General features: G+C 45.5%; 1 protein-coding gene across 1 annotated transcript; it reads right to left on the bottom strand.

Moving 5' to 3' along the window:
• Window positions 1-2349: 2349 nt before the first annotated feature.
• On the bottom strand, window positions 2350-16128 carry SDHAF4 (succinate dehydrogenase complex assembly factor 4). Its single transcript, XM_066590463.1, has 3 exons — window positions 16036-16128; window positions 13801-13935; window positions 2350-2584 (listed from the first exon to the last, which is right to left on the bottom strand). The coding sequence occupies exons 1-3, from the start codon at window positions 16094-16096 to the stop codon at window positions 2475-2477; spliced, it is 306 nt and encodes a 101-aa protein (XP_066446560.1). The 5' UTR covers window positions 16097-16128; the 3' UTR covers window positions 2350-2474.
• Between the last annotated feature and the right edge of the window lie 7353 nt (window positions 16129-23481).

Here is a 23481-nt window from a genome sequence, read left to right as displayed (position 1 = left end):
AAGGGGCTGGAGATGTGCACGGTATGGCGAAGTGTGAGGGATGCTATACACATAGACAATGGTCAGATGTAAGCTGTATAGTGGCTCAATTGGTATAACTGCAGGGGGCAGTTGATGGTGGCTAGCAGGGGTTGGTCAGGTCAGGGAGCATGTTATCAGGCCCGAGTACAGAGGGGTTAGGTTTAGGGGATATGGTATGCCTCCCTAAAGAGGTGCATTTTTAGAGCACGCCTGAAGTTTAGTGTGTCAGTGCCCGGATAGTTTTGGGTAGCACATTCCAGAGGACTGGTGCTGCTCTGGAGAAGTCTTGGAGGCGGGAATGAGAAGTTCAAATTAAAAGGGCGCTTAATCTGGTTTCGTTAGCAGAGCAGAGGGAGCGGGCTGGGTGGTAAATTGAGATGAGGGAGGCAATATAGGGTGGTGCTGCGCTATGGAGAGCTTTATGGATGACGGTAGCGAGTTTAAATTGTATTCTGTATTTAATGGGCAGCCATTGCAGTGACTGGCACAGGGCAGAGGCGTCCGAGTAGTGGCTGGACAGAAAGATGAGCCTGGCTGCTGCATTCAGGATGGATTGGAGAGGGTAGAGTCTGGCACGGGGAAGGCCGATCAGCAATGAGTTGCAATAATCAAGTCGGGAGTGTATGAGGGCAACAGTGAGCATGGTGAGAAAAGAGCGGATTCTTGCGATGTTCTTGAGGTGCAGCTGACATGTTCGGGCCAGGGATTAGATGTAAGGAGTGGAGAGATCGGAATCAAATATGACCCCAGGGCAGCGGTCGTGCAGTCTGGGAGTTATGGTGGTGCCACACACTGAGATGGAGATGTCAGGATGAGGGCAGTTAGAAGTGGGCGGAGACACCAATAGGAAGTTGAGAGGAAGAGAGAGGACATAGTGTTAGAGACAGCAGACAGTCAGTGGCGTTCTAGAGGAATGTCGCAGAGGTGTAGAACTGGGTGTCGTCAGCATAGAGATGGTACTGAAAGCCAAATCTCCTGATTGTTTGTCCAATAGGGGCTGGGTAGATGGAGAAAAGTAGGGGGGTGGGGACCAAGCCCTGGGGGACCCCAAACAGCAAGAGGAAGAGTGGGGGAGGAGGAACCAGAAAAGGAGACACTGGCAAAGCGGTCAGCTAGGTAGGAGGAGAACCAGGAGAGGGCAGTGTCCTAAGTGACTAAGCGTAAAAGGCAGGACTTATGCAGTTGCTACAGGTGTGGATTGGCACGCCCCTACCCATCCCCCGTGAGGCACCTCTGTAATAGGATGTGCACTGGAAGTCGTCACCGTTTCCTCAATTCTGTGAGATAGAAACCCTGTGAGCCACGGATTTCTGCCACACATTTAGCCCACTTCAATGTAATGGATGAGCATTCTGCATCAAAAATAACTTGTCGCTTCTTTTTCCGCAGTACAGATTTACAATCCATCATATAGGATACAGTACAGATTCCCATCAACTATGTGAGACTGCTATCCAATCCACCATAAGAGCAGAACCCAATGTCTCCCAACTTCAGTCCTCAGGGACCACCAACAGGTCATGTGTTCAGGATATCCTATGGTAAGAACACCTGTGGCAATGTCTGAGACACCGACAATAATTACATCACCTGTGCAACACGGAGGAAATCCTGAAAACATGACCTGTTGTGGACTGGAGATGGGAAATACTGATGTAACCTTAGGGTAACCCACCGAGGCACTAAGGGCTCATGTCCACGGGCAAAAGAAGAATTAAAATCCGCAGCGGATTTTAACTCTTCTCCCGCCCGCGGATCCGCATCCCATAGGGATGCATTGACCACCCGCGGGTAGATAAATACCCGCGGATGGTCAATAAAAGTGATTTAAAGAAAAATGGAGCAATGAAAAAATCTGGACCATGCTCCATTTTCGTGCGGGTCTCCCACGGGGACGGCTCCCGCAGGCTTCTAGTGAAGCCGTCCGGATCCGCGGGAGACCAAAAATCGGAATTTACTCACCTGCTCCGGATCTTCCCTTCGCCGCAGCTTCATCTTCTCTCAGTTGCGGCCGGATCTTTTCTCTTCGGGCCGGCGCATGCGCGGGGCACGCAATCTGCCGGGCCGAAGAGAAAAGATCCGGCCGCGACGGAGAGAAGATAAAGCCGCGGCGAAGGGAAGATCCGGAGCGGGCGAGAGGTGAGTTAATTCTTATTTTCAGCCCTCATGTCCGCGGGGCAGGAGGGACCCGCTACGGATTCTCCATGGAGAATCCATAGCGGGCCTGATTTTCCCCGTGGACATGAGGCCTAACTGAAAGCTCTGGCACAGTGGACGGCTATATATGATGTTTGCTCGTTGCATTTACAAACAAGTGTTACATCTCGGTTGTGTTGGACAGAATTTATTGCAAACAATACATTTTTCACCACTTGTGATTTATTATCTTCCTGGTGCTCCAAGATCTGATCTATTTACAACTAGAATTAAACATTTCCACTTCTATCACTGGACTAAAAGTCTATACATCGCCCCTTCCTCTCCCAGTCTCCGTAGCGGGTAGGTTCTGGTCCTCGAGGGCCACCCCTCTCTTTTGTTATAGGGTTGATATCATCTGGGAATCCTATAAAAGATAAAAGCCCATATTAATTAGCATTCTGGGTTTATGAAATGTCCTGCACAATACAAGGTATTGGTTGGATTAGTTTCATTAAATAAAAAAAACATTTAACAGCCTAACATGAAAACTAGTATAGTCTGACATACTTTACCCACGTCCTACCCTGCTACATTGTACCATATGGTATACTGCTGCACAGATCAGATGTCGGCTGTAAGTAGCAACGCCAATCCTACTGTAGCAAGCAGACCTGGAGTTAACTCCAATCCCAGCCATTTAAAGGGGTTTCCAAATATCAACATAAGAAATTTTGTAAGTGTGGCTGCATTGTCTGGTGTCGGCTAATATGGTCTGTTTTTAAAACGCATAATATGTCAAACGTCAAATATTGACATATGTTTGGCTACTCGGACGCCTCTGCCCTGTGCCAGTCACTGCACTGGCTTGCCCGTTAAATACAGAATTCAATTCAAACTCGCTACCTTCATCCACAAAGCCCTCCACAGTGCAGCTCCCCCCTATATCGCCTCCCTTATCTCAATCCATCAACCAGCCTGGGCTCTCCGCTCTGCTAATGAAACCAGACTGAGTGCCCCTTTCATTCGAACTTCTCATTCCCACCTCCAAGACTTCTCCAGAGCAGCACCTGTCCTCTGGAACGCACTACCAAAGGCTACCCGAGCAATCCAGGACTCGCAGAACTTCAGGCGTGCTCTAAAAACGCACCTCTTCAGGGAGGCATACCGCATTCCCTAAAAAAAACCTCTCTGTACTCCGCCTGATAACATGCTCCCTGACCTACTGACTGCAATCCCTGCTAGCCATCATAAACCGCTCCTGCAGTCATACCGTTTCTGCCGTCACATGGCTAAATGTCTGACCATTGTCTATGTGTATAGCATCCCTCACACTTCGCCATACCGTGCACATCTCCAGCCCTTTACCTTCTGTATCACCCCATTATTTGTAGTATGTAAGCTTGTTGGAGCAGGACCCTCACCCCTATTGTTTCCATCAACTGATTACTATATGTAACCATGGTTCTGTAATGTTTGTATTTTGTCTTTCTGTATTCCCCGTCTATGTAAGCGCTGCGGAATATGTTGGCGCTATACAAATAAAGTGTATTATTATTATTATTATTATTACTATTAAGATCGGACGTTTGAAATTTTGTGATCCCTAACTCGTGATATCAGCTGTGATGTAAGTTTGGTTTTAAATTATATTGTTTTAAACTTATTTGCTATGACTATGGGCATGTTCTCCCCCACCGCTGCACAATGCTGCCAGTCGGCCGGGAAACCTGCTGTGCCGCCACTCTCACTGTCCGGGTACGCAGCCCACGCCGGCTAGGGCGCTGTTGGCGAGTGCCAGAACCTGGGGGGGGGGAGTGGCCGGCCTGTCAAGAACACTGTATCTTGTCGCCACCCACACTTCCGGTGTCGTAAAGATACACTAATACCAATTTACACACTAGTTTTGTGCGAATTTTTTCAAAATCATCCACTTTTCTGCTACTGTAAAGGTCATGGATTCTGCATATGGACGAACCACACAGAAAGCCCACGGCATATCCGCCCCATGTGAAAATGCCACAGTTGCTGTTCTCACAATACATCCATTATTGGATGTATTGTGGTTAATACCCTAATGTTCTGTATTTTTTATTTATTTGCAATAAAAGGTACTTTTTAAATGTCTTGTTCTACCATTGGCTGAGCTGGATTCTCCCCTTGATGCTACTCCTCCAAATCGCACATGTTCTACAATAAGGACCTGTTTCTCTGGTGACGTTGGGCTGTCCCACACAAGCAACTCATCACCAATCTACAGGATAGCTGAGAAATTTCCGATTGCTGGAGGTCAGACCTCTAGGACCCCCAATGATCAGAAGAACAGGGGTACTGCATATATACATAATCCATTATTTATCCAGCTTAATCTGCACAGAGAGCTGAAGCCTTGCCGCCTACTTGCTTCATGAAGCCTCACGGAGGACATCTAAGCTTACGGGTAGGGTATGAGTGCATACATGAACACTGAGACCACATGGAATGAAGGTTGAGCTTTGACGTGAATATCATTATTCCACCCCAATATGAATCTATGGCAGGTAAGTGAATGGCTCTGTGCTTAGAAATAAGACGTTCTGTGCACCCTGTAAAGCAGCTGCTGAAGGATGTACTCTCCTTGAAGATGCTGAATAATTAAGAAAGGTCGAGCTGATGAAACTGCAGTTCTGTTACTCTCTAAGAAACAGACCAAAATACTTTTAGACAGGCCTGTGTATGCCGGGGCAGGCTGGCACTGCCATCCCTTTCTAGCTCAGTGTTGTGGATGGGCCATCTTGTGCCACTTACAAACTACATACAGACCATTGGAATACATGTGTTTGTGGGTTTACAGTGATGAAGAATAATTAGAGAAACTCCAACAGACATGAAATCTTTCCCTCCATCCCATAAGCTAACCCACGTTTTAAGGCTACTTGGACATGGGCGAATCAAAAGTTGCACCTGAGATTCTCGGGCCCAACTCACATCAGATAGCACTTGATATCCCATCCGTGTGCTGAACACCACACGTAGACATGTGCTATTCTCATCCAAAAATCAGACAAGAATAGGGCATACTGCTATTTTTTTTTTTTTTTTACCCGGACTACATAAATCTATTTAAATGAATAGGTCCTAATTCCATTCGATTTTCAGACAGAAAATCAGTCGGGAAAAAATGTCCATGTCCAAGGTAAAGTGCGATTCTCTTTCCTGTCTGCAGCGTCCAAGTGTGGCTATATAAGGGACAACTATTGTCCGAATAGTCACTAAAGTGAGTTGTTAGCATTCAAACGACAGCTGTGTGCTTTTACAAAGAGCCGTGTTTTGGCCGTGCTTACACAGAACGACTGTCGTTTGCCATCACGCTTTTGAGCGAATATTCAGCTGAAAGTCGTCCCGTGTAGAGATACTTTAACTTGAAGAATTACCTTTGTAGAGGAGGATGGACAAGCTTAGGTCTGCCATCTTGAGCAAGGCAGCGTCTGTGGTAATGACTAGAGATGAGCGAGCATACTCAATAAGGCAAACTACTCGAGTGAGTAGTGCCTTATTCGAGTACCTGCCCGCTCGTCTCTAAAGATTCGGGTGCCGGCCGGGAAATCTCTCTCTCTCTCTCCCTCCCCCCCGCAACTCACCTGTCACCGAATCTTTAGAGACGAGCAGGCAGGTACTCGAATAAGGCACTACTCGCTCGAGTAGTTTGCCTTATTGAGTATGCTCGCTCATCTCTAGTAATGCCATGTCCTATGATATTACATGGGGAGATGCAGTTAGGTAATATTTAAGCAGCTGGGTACCATTATATACACAATACTGCGCAAAAGTTTTAGGTAAGTGTGGAGAAAAATGTTGCAAACTAAAAATACTTTCAAAAATAGATGTGTAAGGCCTCCCTCACAGGGGCAGATTTTGGCTGCATTCTTCATAGTACGCAGCAAATATGCATGTAATATGTGTATTCACTGTGTATTTTATGCACCCATAGACTATAATGATGCATAAAATGCACCAAAGTAGGTCATGCTGATGTACTTTTTTTTACGGAGGTTTGAAAAACATAGGTCTGAATAGCCCAATGTAAATCAATGGTGTTTAAGCACTTCGTAATAGGCAGCCAAAATACACTCATGTGAGTGAGCTCTTAATAGTTTATTTCTGCCAATTAACAAAATGCAAAGTGAATGAATTAAAGCTAAATCAAAATTTGGTGTGGCAGGGTTTTTGTAGGATTATAGCCACGTGTATTATTAACCACTTACACCAAACAGGTGATAATGATCCTCATTATCAAGTGTAGATTAAAACACAGTCATTAACTGAAACAGTGAAGGAGGCTTAAAGCTGGGTGAGGAACATCCAAACTCTGTTACAATGGTGAGCTTGTGGAAGACGGTTTCACATCACAGGTCACTATAGATCGCGGCATGGGAAGGGTTCACAGAGGGAGCACACTCCCTCTGTGAAGTTGCCGGGCTCTTGCGATATTGCAGAGAGCCCGGCTGGTTGCCGTGGCAACAGGACGCCAGGTACAGGCATCCTGTGTTGCCAGAGCCTATGATCGCTGCATAAGCGATAAGGCATGGCAGGCAGGCCAGAAGTCCTGCTATGCCTTATCACAGCGATCATCAGCGCGGTGCTTTAAGTCCCCCAGAGGGACATAGATGGTGTAAAAAAGATAATAAAAATGTGCAAATAAAAAAAAAAAGTTAACCCCCCCCCCCCTTTTTATGCTTTTTCTCATATTAGCATAAAAAAAAAAAGGTAAAAAGAAAATAAAATGGCACATATTTGGTATCGACACTTTTTTTATTCTGCACGGCAAAAAGCGTAAAGAAAAAAAAAAGCTAAATTTTTAGCATTTTGCCTCCCGAAAAATGCCATAAAAGTGATCAAAAAAGCCGTATATCCCCCAAAATGGTACAAATAGAAACTATAGCTCTTCTTGCAAAAAATAAGCCCTCACAGAGCTCAGTCCGTGGGACCATAAAAAAAAAAAAAAAAAGTTACAGGACTTTTGCAGCGATTTAGAAAAAAAAAAAATTTAAAAAAAAAAAATGGTTTTTAGTGCAGAAAAGTGGAAAAACCTAAAAAAAAAAAAAAAAAAAAAACAAACAAAAAAAACACAAGAATTTTGGTATAGTTGTAATTGTACCAACCCACACATGATTAACGGTGTAAAAAAACCAAAAATCTATGGCAAAATTGATGCATTTTCTCTCCCTGTTATTAAAAAAAATAAAAAAAATTTTACAATATAGTTAATGTACCCAAAAATGTCACTATCAAAAACTGCAGTTCGCCATGCAAAAAACAAGCCCTTATACGGCAGTATCAACGGAAAAGTAAAAAAGTTACGGCTTTTGAAAAATGGAGATGAGAGTCTGCCAAAAATCGTTGCGGCCTTAAGCCCAAAATAGGCCATGTCCTTAAGGGGTTAAAGTTACCCTATTTGAAGTCACACACACTTAAGGCACATTTAGACAACGATTATCGCACAAAATTCATCTTTTGAGCTATAATCAGTGTGTCTAAATGCGCAACCATCGTGCACTGTTCGTTCATCGCCGATTTCTAGCAAGCTAGAAATCAACGATGATGGTTATCAGCGCCGCACGCTGATACGCTCTGCGGGCGGCGCCGATCGCATTCTTTCAGCTGGTATCCTGCTGAAAAGTCCCAGAGTGCTGTTAGCGCTCCTGCTGTTTCTCAGAGCTAGCAGCTCAGCAGGTCACCAGCTTAAAGCTCCAAGAACAAAGCAGCTGTTTTCATATACAAAACAGCTGCTCTTCTTGGAGTTATCAGAGATGTCCCACTCCGCCTGCATTTAACTCTTTAAGTATCCAATTAGCTGCTTAAGAGTTATGCAAAGACAATTGCTCAAAACTGTCACTCAAACTGTCGTTTCAGTGATTTTTGAGCGATCAGCTTTTAGTGTAAATGGGCCTTTAACCACACGTCCTCACACTTCAACAATCACTCTGACTGGTTTAAATAGTTATCAGCAGCAGTAGCTCCTGCAATGAATCCTCTGTTTGGAAATTAATTTACATTTCTCTTTTGTTTAATCATTTTGTATTTTGTTAATTGACAACAATAAGCTATTAACACTTAGTTTTGAAAGCATCCTTACTTTGCTGCATTTTTTCCATACTTTTGCACAGTACTGTATACAGCTCATTCCATATTCAGAATCAGATGTTAGACAGCCAACAGGCTTAAATATAATCTGTCACCACCTTTGTGCTGCCCACTCTGGGGTAAGGACAGGCAGATTACAGCGATGTTTCTGTATCTATGTAGTACTTTGGTAAAAACGTACATTTTATCAATAGCGGCTCACATAGAATCACAGAGTAAGAAGGGACCTTCAGGGTCATCTGGTCCAACCCCCTGCTTAATGCAGGATCACTAAATCATCCCAGACAGATATTTGTCCAGCCTCTGTTTGAACACTTCCATTGAAGGAGAATTCACCACCTCCCATGGTAACCTGTTCCACTCATTGATCACCCTCACTGTCACAAGGTTTTTTCTAATATCTAATCTGTGTCTCCTCCTTTTAGTTTCATCCCATTGCTTCTAGTCTTTCCTTGTACAAATGACAATAGGACTGATCCCTCTGCAGTGTGATGGCCCTTCAGATATTTGTAGACAGCTATTAAGTCTCCTCTCAGCCTTCCTTTTTGCAAGCTAGACATTCCCAGATCCTTTAACTGTTCCTCATAGGACATGATTTGCAGACCGCTCACCATTCTGATAACTCTTCTCCGAACTGGTCCAAGTTTGTCAATATCTTTTTTTTTAAATTGGGGAGCCCAGAACAGGACACAGTATTTCAGATGAGGTCTGACCAAGGAAGAGTAAAAGGAGATAATTACTTCCTGTGCTCAAGGCTCCATGCTTCTTTGAACACATCACAGAATTTAATTTGCCTTTTTTTTGCCACTGTATCACACTGTTGACTCATGTTCAGTGTGTGATCTATTAGAACACTCAAATCTTTTTAACATGTGCTGCTGCTTAGCTCTATTCCTACCATTCTATATATGCTTTTTATATTTTTCTTGCCCAGATGTATGTGCATCTCTCCCTGTTAAGTACCACTCTGTTAGTCGCAGCCCACTGTTCAAGCTTGTCTATATCTTTTTGAATCTTCTTTCTTTTTTTCTAGTGTTATCTATACCACCTAGTGTTGTGTTGTTGGCAAATTTGATCAGTTTCCCCTAAATTACCTCATCTAGATCATTTATAAAAATGTTGAACAACACTGAGCCCAGGGAAAAGCCTTGCGGTATCCAACTTGAGACATGCTTACAGTTGGATGTGCAGTTATTTGTTACAACTCTTTGAGTACACTCTGTGAATCCACCTAACAGTTGCCTTGTCAAATCCATATTTGGTCATTTTTTCAATAAGTATGGTATATGATACTTTGTCAAATGCTTTGCTGAAGTCAAGATACGGGAAATGCGGTAGATATAGTGTATCAACCCAGTTTAGTGATTGTCATAGAAGGAAATTAGATTGGACTTGCATGACTTGTTTGTTACAAACCCATGCTGGCTCTGGTTAATTACTCCATTTTTATCCAAGTACTTGCATACATGCTGTTTATTAATTTGTTCAAAGATCTTTCCTGGTGTAGAAGTCAGGCTCACAGGCCTGTAGTTTCCTGGGTCCACTTTCTTCTTTCGTTTTTTTTTTTTGAAGATAGGGACATTTGCCCTTCTCCAATCTGGGACTTCTGATCTCCAGGAATTCATAAAAATTACAGTGAGTGATTTAGCAATTACCTCAGCTGTTTGAATTTATTTAAGGCCAAATGCACACGGGCAGAAATTCCGCGTGGAATTTCAGCGATTGTGATCGCTGAAAACTCGCGCAATAAAAAAAATTGCAGCATGCCCCATTTCAGTGTGAGCCTCGTGCGGCCGCATCACCGCTGACGCGCCGGCTCTGCACTGCGCATCTGCGGCTGTGCGCCAGTCGGCACATCCACAGGGAAGAGCGTAGACGCCAGATAGGTAAGCCGGTGGTCACTGCAAGGGCACAGGGTCGAATCCTGCTGCGAGCATCTCGCAGTTGGAATCCAGCCCGGTTGTCTGCATTTGGCCTAATTAGCTAAGTCTTTCCTCACCATTTCTCTACTTCTAGATAGCCTGCATTCTTTTATGGCTTCAATAGCTCCTTTTCAACATTATTTTTGACCAATTTACCATTTTTATTTGGTAAAAATCCTATAGCATCTTAAAAGATAAGCCCCACCCCAAAAATATACCCTAGCTGCAGAAATTACCTATACGTGCTGTCCGTGGCTCCACTGCAGCTTCTCCCCAGTCCACTTGTCTTCCTCATCTCTTCTCTCGGATTGAAAATTCCCACCTCTTGGAAGCACTAGCTGTGACTGGCTAATGCTTAGTGAATCACAGCCAGCACTCAATGAATGGCTATGATTGGTTTATTGAGCACTGGCTGTGATTGGCTAAGAGTCAACCAATCACAGCCAGCGCTTCCAGAAGGTGGAGATTTTCAATCCCCGGCCAGAAGATGAAGGAGAATAGTGCCAGGGACCCAGGTAGAAGATGCTGGCGGACTGACAGCGCCGGAGAGGTGATGTATGTGTTTTTGTTTTTTTTTCCTGCAGCCAGGGCTTAGATTAGGACTTTGACAGTAGGATTTTGTTGCGATGCAACAAAGAGGAAGGCTCCATAGGCAAACATGTGCTACAAAACCTCGAGCGTCATGGCCATATCGCCAGACCCGCAAGGTTTTTAAAGTGTCGGGTTGTTGCATGCTACAAAACATCGCACGTGTGAAGTAACCCATAGGGGATAGCGCGAAATCACTTATGATCTTGTGCTATCCCGCAGCGGGAGCTGGCCTCCCGCTGCAACAGCGGAGGTGCATCGGAGATGCCTTATCACAGCGATCATCAGTGCTATACTGTAAGTGCCCCAGAAGGACACAAATTGTGTAAACAAAAATAAAAAAATAAAAATCTGTGGCAAAATTGATGCGTTTTTTCTCCCTGCTATCATAAAAAAAATAATAAGAGTTTTACAATATAGTCTATGTACCCCAAAAATAGCACCATCAAAAACTAGAGTTCACCACGCAAAAAACAAGCCCTTATACGGCCGCGTCGACGGAAGGACAAAAAAGTTATGACTTTTGAAGAATGGAGAAGAAAATCCGCCAAAAATCGCTGCGTCCTTAACCCCTTTAAGTCCCGCGAAAGCAAGTGGGGGTATACACTTCTGTATGGCCATATTAATGCACTTTGTAATGTACATCGTGCATTAATTATGAGCCATACAGAAATTATTCACTTACCTGCTCCGTTGCTAGCGTCCTCGTCTCCATGGTGCCGTCTAATTTCAGCGTCTAATCGCCCGATTAGACGCGCTTGCGCAGTCCGGTCTTCTCCCTTCCGAATGGGGCCGCTCGTGCCGGAGAGCTGCTCCTTGTAGCTCCGCCCCGTCACGTGTGCCGATTCCAGCCAATCAAGAGGCTGGAATCGGCAATGGAGCGCACAGAGCCCACGGTGCACCATGGGAGAAGACCCGCGGTGCATCGTGGGTGAAGATCCCGGCGGCCATCTTACTAAGGTAAGTAAGAAGTCGCGGGAACGCGGCAATTCGGGTAAGTACTGGACGGTTTTTTTTTTTTACCCCTGCATCGGGTTTGTCTCGCGCCGAACGGGGGGGCTATTGAAAAAAAAAAAAACCCGTTTCGGCGCGGGACAACCCCTTTAAGCCCAAAATTGGCCATGTCCTTAAGGGTTTAAAAAATACTTCTTTAAAGAGTAACTAACTTTTAACCTTTTTTTCAAACATCAATATATGTCATTAGAGAAAACGTCTTTCCCTCTGTACTCATCGGACACTTCCCCTGCTCCCCCCCCCCATCACTCACTCTCATGTACTGATAAGATCCATACATCACATTTTGTACACCGAGAGATCAGATAAACAGCTGCACAAGTGTATAGGAGGGGATGAAGGGGGAGAGAGACACAAACTTCTATGGTAATCTGATCACTGTGTATGGACTTCCAAGTACCAATCTTATCGCTACATGCAGAGTAGGTGATCAGTATAGGATAAGAGGCTGATAAGTGCTGAATGAAGCATTTTTCTCAAAAACGATGCATTACAAAATGTCTTCTATTTGCTTGTACTACTCATTTGTGAAAAAAGTTTATCCTTTAGATATTTAAATGTCATTTATCTTTATTTAGCAGGAGTTCTTTAACCCTGGAGATCCAGCAGTGAGTTTGGGGAATACTGCCTAAAGGCCCATTCAGACAACAATCACTCAAAATTCGCTCAAAAGCCATCTTTTGAGTGATAAGCGTTCTGTCTAAACGCGCTGCCATCATGCACTATTCGTTCACCACTCATTTCTAGCCAGCTAGAAATCAGTGATGAGCTTTATCAGTGCTGCATGCTAATTTTCCCAGCGGGTGGCACTGATGGTATTCTTTCAGCTGGTATCCTGCTGGCAGTTCTCAGCAGGATACCAGCTGAAAGCTCCAAGAACAAAGGAGCTGTAAACAGAAGACATCGCTCCAGCTGTCTTCTGCATACCCCGCTCGGAGCGCTCAGCTGTATACCAACTGCGCGCTCGGAAAACACAGCAGCTGTATACAGAAGACAGCACTGCAGCTGTCTTCTGCATACATTGTTTGGAGCACTCAGCTGGATACTATCAGAGCGCTCTGTGAAAACAGCAGGAGTATGCAAAAGACAAGTTCTCTGTCTGTGTTCTGCATACCCCACTCAGAGTGCTCAGCTGCGTACCAGCTGAGGGCGCCGAGAACAAAGCAGCTGTAGACAGCAGACAGAAGACAACACTCCTGGGAGCCTTCATTTACACACTAATAAGCTCTTAAGTAGCTAATTAGCTACTTAACCCTTTCAAAACCAATTTGTATCCTGGTTTTCCTAGGGGGGCTTACTCTTTTTCTGCCGTTATACAACGGCGCTATATGCTGGCTAAAGCCAGTACTGCATGATGTGACACGTTGGATAGGCTCTGATAGCAGAGAAGCTGGCAATATACAGTAAGAGAACCCCGACAAATGTACTCCAACATCAGAGGTGTACAGCCTTAAATCATAATGTCTTCAGATGTCAGACAGTGGATTGGAAAGGGTTAAGAGCGTATGCAAAATGAACGCTCAAAACTGTCACTCAAACTGCTGTTTGAGTGAATTTTAAGCAATCATTTTGCCGTTTAAATGCACACGATTATCGCTCAAAAGATTGCTTTGGAGCGAATTTTGAGCAATAATCGTTGTGTCTAAATGGGTCTCTAGGGCTCATTCACATCAGTGTAGGGGGTTCCTTTTGAAACCTCCATCGCTGCATTCTGCTAAAACCAGGAAGAAGCAGCACAGCATGCTGCACTATTTCATCCTGTCAAGCAGAATAGACCCCATTAAAATGAATCGGGTTGGTTCAGTTCCATCATAAGATGGTTCTAGTCAGGCACTGGGTTCTGTGACGGAGCAGGTAAACAGGTAAACCCAAAAGTGCAGATGTGAAGCAGCCCTTACACCAGCTACAGAAACAAGAGTTTCAACCTGAGTAATACTGCATTGGTGCTATACAAGAAACAGTTTACTCCAATAGTGCCCCATTGTGTTTAACTTACTTTCTAGCGGTTCCTTCTCTTTGGTAGCCGGTTCAGCTTCATCTAAGCGTCCTTGAGGAGTCTTTGGTTTCTTCAAAGGAGGCTTTGTAGAGCTGTTACTAACTGCTCTCACCAAACCCAACTTTCCAGCATATGCTACAACAGAAACAAGAGGTTAACAGACACTTCCTTCGGTAAAAGCATTATTAATATGGTTTACATTGATTGGATTGACCACTTTTCATTTCATCAAGGTGGCTTTCCCATCTTAGACATATAAGGCATGTCCATGTGTTACAGATAGCAGCCCCCCAGTTCTGCCCAGTCACAGACTGAATGGAGTGTAAAAGCCCATTTACACGGAGCGATGATCGCTCAAAGATTGCTCAAACGACAGTTTGAGTGACACCTTTGAGCGATCATTTTGCATAAACTATTAAGTAGCTACTTAATAGCTTATTAGCGTGCAAATAAAGCCTTAGCTGAATGCAGTTAATAGTTGAAGAGCTCTTATCTGCATTCAGTTCCTTTGTTCTCCAAGGGGAAACAATGCTATCAACACCCCCCCCCTGCCCCCCCCATCCTACAAAATCCAAAGCAGAACCGCACTGCAAACTTTAATAACTTATTATCATTCATGTGACAGTAACGTTCTGTAACTGGAATACCCCTTTAACCCCCATTAATGTGAATGGAGAGAGCCACGTACATGTGTGGCCACCAATCCAGCAGATTGTGACCCTTGTTGGCCAGTAATGGTCATTTCCTAAAGTCTCCAACTGTTACAAAACCACATCTCTGGCAGCCGGGGGTCACCTGTTGGAAGCCCTGAAGAACTTTCACCACTAATAGAGTTCTTTTCAGACTACGCCGGCCGTCCAGCACACATCACGTGAAGGAAGGCAGGATGGAACCAGGGGGGCACCATAGGGGTGAATGCATGAGATAGAGTCTCCATCACACTTACTGCTGTTTCCATTCCCTGGAAGTGGATAGAAAAGTGTCGTCCTCAGACAGGTTGGCATGCCTGGTGACAGAGGATCAGCGCTAGAAGCTGGTTACATAAAGGAGCCTCTTCTATATGGTGACCACGTGCTGGGGTCCTCACGGGGACGGCCCATGTATGTCAAGCACGGCACACAGGACCATTAGAATTATGAACCTGGTCACACCGGCATTTTTTGATAAAATTTACAGCCTTTCCTATTCTGTTCCAGAATCAGACATGCCATGTGCGCTGCCCGCGGGTATCTGCAGCACGCAGACGGGGTGTCCATATGCTGGTCAATGTGATTCACACCCAAGGATCCTGAGTCCATGTGTGAAGGAACGACTAGAACAGACGCACCCGTCCCCCCCGTACAGAGCAGGAGTGCACAGGACGACCATACTGAAGGCTATGAAAGGCGATGATCTCACCAAATCCTAATTCCCAGTCTTATTCTGCCCCCCATATAGAACACAAAATAAGCAACGTTTCAGCTTCTGAGCAGTCTTCACCACGGCCTCTTCACACTAGGGTTTACACGTCTGCTTTGCTGTTCTATTATACTGCTACCCTGCAGTGCTGGTAGGTACAGATCTGACCATAGGTGATGGCGGTATGGAGTTTTATCCAAGTTGACGTTACCCTTGATGAGACGTGACCCCAGGCCCCGTCATTACAAGGCAGCTGTGCTAACCACTGAGCCACACTCGCTGGAGAGCTGCCACCAGGTTTTAAAGGGAATCTGTCACCTACGTTTAGTCCTATTATACTTGCCTCTCCATCGCCCCCCAGTGTCAGCACTGAGAGTCACCACTGAATACACTGAGCGCCGCGGGCAAGTAGTCCGCCCATTATAAAATTAGAAGGGACGAACCCCCTTAGCAGCGCCGCTCAATGCATTAAGTGACGGCTTTCAGCAGTGACACCAGAGTTGAGTATCACACTTACATGCCCGGGCTCTGCGGGTCACCTACCTTCAGCCCATAGGGCTACTAGTAGGTGACAGTCTCTTTAAATGCTGTAAAACAGCTGTAAGTGAAGAGCTGAGGGGCGCTTCCATCTGACATCCGGGTATAACACAGCTGGGTGACAGGGCACGTTTCAGCTGGTACTTTGCACCAGTAGCTGTGAGCCTCCCGTCAGCTGACCCGCTCCGCCTATATATACTGGTGCACAACGTGCAGGAGTGACCTTCTAGTGACCCGCAGCACTTTTGGGCACCCGGCACGTGGTCAGCGCTTACACCCGCCCGCCCACGGATAACTCACTTGTGTGAGAGCGCAGGAGGAGCCGGACAGCGCCGCTCCACGCACACAGCACGCCTGGCATAGCGCTGCACGGATCTGCTGACGTCACAGGGTCAGGTGACATACTGTAGTCACATGACTAGCGGAGGCGGGCTCTGACAAGTGTTACATAGCTGTATATCGGCAGTGCAGAGTACTACTCGTGCAGGAGTGATGTGATCAGTGGGGGGCGGTGTGATTGTGGTGCATGGGGCGAGAGTCTGGGGGGTGAATTGAAGAGCACACGGGAGGGCTGCGGGGTACATTCTAGGGAGTGATCTGAAAAGCACAGATGGGGGTGTTATTTGCTTCTGGGGGTGCACAGGTAAGTTTGGGGGATAGGGGTAAGTTAAGAAGCATATGAGGTCAGTGGGGTGCACTGGAGACATGGGATGTTTCTGAGGGTGCAAGAGGTAAACTGGAGAGCACTTGGGGGGGGGGGGCACAGGGTGTTGGGGGGGCTCTCCATAATGTCCCATACCGCAGTACTGGCTCTAGCCAGTAGATGGCGCCATTGCATAATGGCAGAAAGAGAAAGCCCCCTAGGAAACCCTGAATCCAAAATTGGATTGCAAAGTGTTAAAGGGGTATTCCAGGCATTGATAGGGGTTGTCTGAGTTTTAATTAATTTATTTTTCAAAACAGCAGGCCACGTGATAAAATAGCAAACCAGACAATACTCCCATGTCCCCCCCCCCTTGGGAAACAGCGGGGTGACTCCTGTAATGATGCCACAGTCAGCACAGACTGGAAGTCAGGTGATCTCTGCAGCCAATGAGAGTCTGCAGTGTAACCACCCATTCTGCTGGCATCAGCACTCATAGTCAGTGCATCGTGATGCCAGCAGTTTGGACCAGTGACTCTGTGGCCTCTGATTGGCTTCAGCGGTCACCAGACTTCCAGTCTGTTCCAACAGCAGGATAAGCCTTTTACACCGCACCTCTACTCGAGCCAACCTAAACAACCAATCACAGTGAATCAGCCAACTCAAATAACCAATCACTGTGAATGAGCAAATCCAAACAACCAATCAGGTTGTGTATGGTTTGGAGTTGGGGTGTAAAAGGCTAATATGCTCCCCGAGCCGCTCTCCTCTTTCCTGGTGGGGGAGGAGAGGTAAGTGATGTCCCTTGTGTTATGCCTCCACCTATCAATTATTGATGGCCTATCCTGAGGATAGATCACTACTGCATGGGGTTAAATGCCTGGAAACCCCCTTTAAATGCACATAGTGGGGGTGCATGGACGGCACATACGTGGGGGGGGGAGGGGTTAAAGCCGTCACACAGCTTAGTCTATGGAAAACAAAAATGATCATTCTCAAAATATGGAAACCTAAAAACAAAAGACTGTAGTAAAGCTAACTGTATCAATGTTGTATCACCATAGCGACCCACAAAATAAGTTACGTTATTTATATTGCATACTGAAGAGCTTAAACTAGAAAAAAAGGCAGATATACAATTTTTTTCCATTCTCCCAGTAAAGAGTAATAACATTATACTATAATATGTAGCATATATGAAGAATGTAACTTACAACAAGTCTTCATACAACCACATCAAAGGGAAAATAAGTTATGGCAAAGATTAAAAAAAAACTAAAATCGTCTTGTCCTTAAGGCCTCCTTCCCACGAACGGATTTCCGCCGCGTAATTCGCGGCGAAAATCCGCTGCGTTGCACGCAGCTATTAGGTTCTATTGAACCTAATAGCTCCATGCTCACGATGCGTAATTCCACCGCGGAATTACGCACCGCGATTTCTCCCGTCCTCACCCGCAGCATGCTCTATTTTCTGCGGGTGAGGACGGGCTGTACGCACTGACGGCTTCCATTGCAGTCAATGGAAGCCGTCCATTCACGCTATCTCCCGCTGTAACCAGCGGGAGATAGCGTGAAAAAACGCTTTCCCGCCCACCGCCGAGCGTCATATGACGCCAAATGACGCGGTCCGGCCGCGTCACGTGACACGGCTGGTGACGCGGGAGCGGTGGGCGGTGACGAGCGGTGACGCGGCGGTGGTGGGCGGGGAAGCGATTTCACGCTATCTCCCGCAGGTAAGTATAGGGGCTCTGGGGGGCGCCGTGACGGGCTTCACAGCGGAATATTACGCTGCGGAGCCCGTCACGCTCGTGGGAAGGAGGCCTAAGGGCTCCTGCACACTTGCGCTTTTCCTGCGCGTTCTTTTCACGTGATATCACTGCGTTTTCTTTCACGCGATTGTCAATGGGACTTTCTAATGTAAAAACGCATCACAAGTTGGTGCTTTGCCATTTTTTTTGCGATGCGTTTTAACATTAGAAAGTCCCATTGACAATCACCATTGAAAAAAACACGCAAGAAAACCGCAAGTGTGCAGGAGCCCTAAGGGGCTATCTGGGATTTACAAACTGATGGCTTACGCTGAGACTATCAGGGACTATTCATTGGGGGATCGGCTCCCAGCACCCCGACCAATGTTTAAAGAGGCTGCGGTGCTTGTGTTAGTGCTGCAGCCTCTTCACTGATTACAGCTGTTCTAGCGGCTGATCTGAGTACTCCAGCGCTGTCTCACACACGTCAATGGGACAACACTGCAGTACTGTGAAGGGCTGCTCCAAGAATACAATGTTCTGGGTACAAATAGGATCATAATGGGACACACAGAGTTGCTCGGCGGAGATGCTGGGAGTCGTCCCCCCCCCCCCCCCCCCCCCCCACACTGATCAGATATTTATCACCTATCCTGCAACATAACAAGGAAAGCATTGCACACAGGCGTATGCGCAAAAACACGCATTAGTGCAACATATTTGCGCTGGAAGCATCACACTTTTGTGTGCATTTTTGCGCATTTTACTGTACTTTTTGCGCTGCCAGGGACATTTCACATGGCACGGGGTACAGCTGTGCCATTTAAAAAGGCTATTTAGCGGTGTTCTGTTTCCCATGAAATTACATACCATAATGCGCATTACACAAGTTTTGGGTGCCCACTACGTGGCCCTAGGTGCGCACTAAAAGAGAGCATGCTGTGGGTTTTTTTTCAAGCATGAAATGTACAGGCAAAAATGAGAATGAGCCCGATGAAATCAGTGCACAAATACGTCCCTGTGAAGCCGCCCTTAGAGGGCACCTGTCACCTTCTATAAGCACCATAAACTAAGTTATAGTACTTATAGGACTGGTTCTGCTGAGTTCCAGGATGCAATTATACTTACTGGGCTACCCGTTCCAACACTATCAAGCCAGGAAGTCAGCATGACTCTTCATTCAGTCCGTGCGCCCATTCCCATAGAGAACAGTAGAGTGTGCACAGACTGAATGAAGAGTCGCACTGACTGACTGCATGCTAACTCTATGGGCTGACAGTGTGGGAACTTGTAGCCCAGTAAGTATAGATATTACACCCCCAGACTCAGCGGGACCTATCCTAGAAGCACCATAGCTTAGTTTTCGGTACGTCCAGGAGGTGACAGGTTCCCTTGTACCGGTGGAATGCAGCACCACTTCTCCGCTGCTCCTTGTGAGTCTTTGTTTAGAAGGCTGCAGCGATGACAGTATATTGACGTGGCCACTGCAGCTACTTACTGGCCACAGCCAGGTATCATTGGCTGGCACGGTGAGAGTTTCAACTTGTAAGTAACACGTCATTTTGTACCATTCAACGTCCTTGACACTATGTTGTCCAATCTTGAACAATCTACTTGGAGCTGAGCTTAGAGTCATGGGCTACTCCCTCCCTGTATCATGCAGACTGACATCTCTCTCCCCTTTTTTTGTATAGGGAGAGAGCTTGCACTCTGCATGTTGGGGCGGGGAGAAGCTGGCACAGTCTGCCGCCATGATTCAAACTTCATGAATCTGGTGACTAATATCAAAGTGCTAACGGTCAATTGTCCGTCATGCTGTGTGAGTTACATGCAGAGCCTGACAGCACCTGTGATGTTACCGGCTCTTAGCTCCGCCTCCTGATCACACAGTGATGACGTCATCACAGGTCCTTTATCCTCCTTGTGCACTGAATGAGGGATTAGAGGCGGACTACATCCCCCTGCGTAATTCAACCTCATTGGTTGTTTGGGTTCCTTGATTCGACCGGATTGGTTGTTAGTGCCGAACTGGGGTTTAATATAGATATATGCATCCCCCACAAACCCCTGTGGTCTCTGTTGCTATGGATACAGCAGTACTCAGTCTGGCAGTTTGTATGTTGGGACACAGCTGCACACCTGTGTGGAGACTCCAATAAAGAACACCTCACAAATGTCCACATACATAGCTGGCAGTGCATATTGACCAACATTGAAGCATAGTCCTTCACCGCTATCTTCACATCTCCTGAACGTATAATGTTATCTGTAATGCCGCCAACACCAGTCCAGCCTTCATCTAATCGTGAACCGCTGTTCGGTGCTGAAACAAACCATCGCTGTCATGTAGATATGCCACCACAGAGGGTTCAACGCTGCCGTGAAGCTAATGCAGCTTACATGACACAGTGACAAGCCACGATTTCACCTCAGCCGCCAGCTGAAGTTTGTAAAACACGTGCCGCTCCTATGCGAAAACTACGAGCGAACATATCTCCTCAGCGAGCTGCTGAAGTTCCTAAATCACATGCAGCTCATATGTGAAAGCAATGCAGTAGAGCTGTGTGTGTGTAACATGCATGTAGCAGAGCTGTGTGGCACATTGTGCCACCAGAAACACACAAAATTTGCTAATAATTACTAGTCCATTTAAGTACACCCCAAGGTTAAAGGGTTTGTCGGATTTGTAGAAAAGTATGGCAAAGTACCCCCAATAACAAAAAAGCTGTTGTCACCAGTCTCATCCCCTGCTGTTCTAACGCTGATGCTCTGGTCTTCTTCGCCCTCTTTTATTTGCTGCTGTGGTTCCTCTTTCCATCGAGTATGCTATTCATTATCACTAGAGATGAGCGAACGTACTCGGTAAGGGCGATTTCGCAATCGAGCACCGCGATTTTCGAGTACTTCACTACTCGGGTGCGCTGTGGGTGAGCGGGGGGTTGCAGAGGGGAGTGGGGGGTAGCAGCGGGGAACAGGGGGGAGCCCTCTCTCTCCCTCCCCCCCCCACTCCCCGCTGCAACCCCCTGCTCACCCACAGCGCACCCGAGTAGTGAAGTACTCGAAAATCGCGGTGCTCGATTGCGAAATCGCCCTTACCGAGTACGTTCGCTCATCTCTAATTGTAACTCACTATGATTGTATACAATAAAGGATTATTTGCATCGGAATCACTTGTGGTCTTGACATTTGGGACCTTTGGGGCGTAATTGTGTCCTCCTGACGAAGGTCTTAGGGTTAATTTTTTTCTTCTCTTTTCTTTGGTTCTGTTCACTTTTCTGTTTCCCTTTTTTTCTAGCTAATTACCTTTTTTCCTTTTCATTCTTTCTCATACATTTTTCTATTTTTATTTTCATTCATTTTTCCTTTTCATTTTAACATGATTATTTTTCATTTTTTTCACATTTTTATTTTATTTTTCACTTTTGTTTTTAATTTTTATTTTTTCTATTCGTTTTCCTCTCTCCATTTTCTCTACACTTTACTTCATTTTTTTCTTTCCCAACTCATCTGTTTTAGGTCTGTTTTTTTATTGTGTATATATTTATTTATATTGACCAAACTTCCTCCCCCCTCCCTTTAACATATATGGTACAAATAGTTGATGTTCATAGTGTCACATATGAACGGATTGTAGGCAAACTTGTTTATATCTGATAGTCTTCGATGCAGTTCTCCTCGGTGAGCTGGCCACACTCATGATGATGCGATATGCTTGCAAGTACTTGCCCCACACAAGATGGCGCCGGGTCGCGAGACTTGCTTTGGAAGCTCGCACATACGCAAACAAATCATCACAATGCTGTCTGTTGGCGGCAGTACATGGAGGGATTAGAGTGGCAACACAGCAGGATATGTATGTTGCATTGATTTTAATTTTATGCATATACGTGTTTTAACATTGATTAAGCACACTCTGTGGAGGCAGTGATTTGCTTAGTGATTGGAGCTGTGCATTCTGTGGGGACTATTTAATGGGGTACTTTGTATTTAGTGGCTAGCTTGAAAAAGAGCATCCGGTCGAAACGTCATTGGCTTTTGTATGTCATTGGAGAATAAAGATTTTGGATATTTCTTCTTGCACCCTGGATGCTGCCACATAATGTCCATGTACACACGTGTCCGCACTGCTGCAGCCATTTACATCTGAGGCCTGTGATCGTTTGCAGCGGTCCCAAGCACTGTGTGCATAACATTTTACTTTTTAATGTATCCTGCCCTATATAAAATTTTTTGCAGATCAGACTTTTAACCTGGGCAGGAAAAATGCATGTCACCATTACCCACTAATACAATACCCTGAGAGGTTATCAAAAGTGGGGTTATTTACTTTAGAAAAAGACAGCTGAGGGGCGACCTAATAACTATGTATAAATATATCAGGGGGCAATACAGAGATCTCTTCCATCATCTATTTACATCCAGGACTGTGACTGTAACAAGGGGGCGCCCTCTACATCTAGAAGAAAGACAGTTTCTACACCAACACAGAAGGGGGTTCTTTACTGTAAGAGCAGTGAGACTGTGGAACTCTCTGCCTGAAGATGTGGTGATGGAGAATTCAGTAAAATAGTTTAAGAGGGGCCTGGATGCCTTTCTTGAGCATTATAATAATATGTGTTATAGTCGCTAATTACTTCAGAAGGGTCTGTGATTCAGAGATTATTCCAATTGCCAGATTGGAGTCAGGAAGGAATTTTTTTGCTTAAATGAGAAGAATTGGCTTCTATCTTTTTTTTTTTTTTACCTTCCTCTTGATCAACATTGAGGGGAGTGTGTGGAGTGGTAATAGGCTATATGGACATATGTCTTTCTTTGGCATAACATACTATGTTCCTATGTAGATGGCTCAGTAGCTGAGTCCACACCATCCATACTGGGGCTGAAGGCAACAGAGTGGATCAAAGATAACACTGATCCCTGTCGTTAACTCCTTACTTGCCATGTGATCAATGTTGTTTACGGTATGTAAGTGGTTCACAGAGGGAGTGAGCTAATCTAATTGTGGAGGACCAATGGGTTGCAATAGCAACTGGACCACCAGAAAGTTGCCTCCAGATCTAACATGGCTTGTAATGGCAAAAGTTAACGGAAAAATGCATACGATAGAAAAAATAAAGAGAAATAGAAAAAGATTTTAAAAATTGTCAAATTATTAGTATAAGGACTAATTCACACGAATGCATTTGCACACAAACATGGACTTGATGGTACATGTCAGGGCCAGCTCCAGGTTTGAGAGGTTCAGTTTTAGGAAGAGAGAGGACATAGTATTAGAGACAGCGGACAGACAGTTGGTGGCGTTCTGAAGGAACGGTGCTGTGATGTCACAGGAAGAGGTGTATAACTGGGTGTCAT

This window comes from Eleutherodactylus coqui, chromosome 1 (assembly GCF_035609145.1).
Source record: "Eleutherodactylus coqui strain aEleCoq1 chromosome 1, aEleCoq1.hap1, whole genome shotgun sequence".
NCBI lineage: Eukaryota > Metazoa > Chordata > Amphibia > Anura > Eleutherodactylidae > Eleutherodactylus > Eleutherodactylus coqui.
Note: the sequence above shows the minus strand (reverse complement) of the source record. Positions and strands in the feature narration are given on the sequence as shown.

Excerpts from the sequence above, each read along its gene's own strand:
- SDHAF4 (XM_066590463.1), bottom strand. The coding sequence starts at position 16,096 with ATGCCAGGCGTGCTGTGTGCGTGGAGCGGCGCTGTCCGGCTCCTCCTG. Across the intron at positions 13,936-16,035 it reads CCTCCTGCGCTCTCACACAA|CATATGCTGGAAAGTTGGGT; the intron begins GTGAGTTATCCG and ends TTTCTGTTGTAG. Across the intron at positions 2,585-13,800 it reads AGAGAAGGAACCGCTAGAAA|GATTCCCAGATGATATCAAC; the intron begins GTAAGTTAAACA and ends TATCTTTTATAG.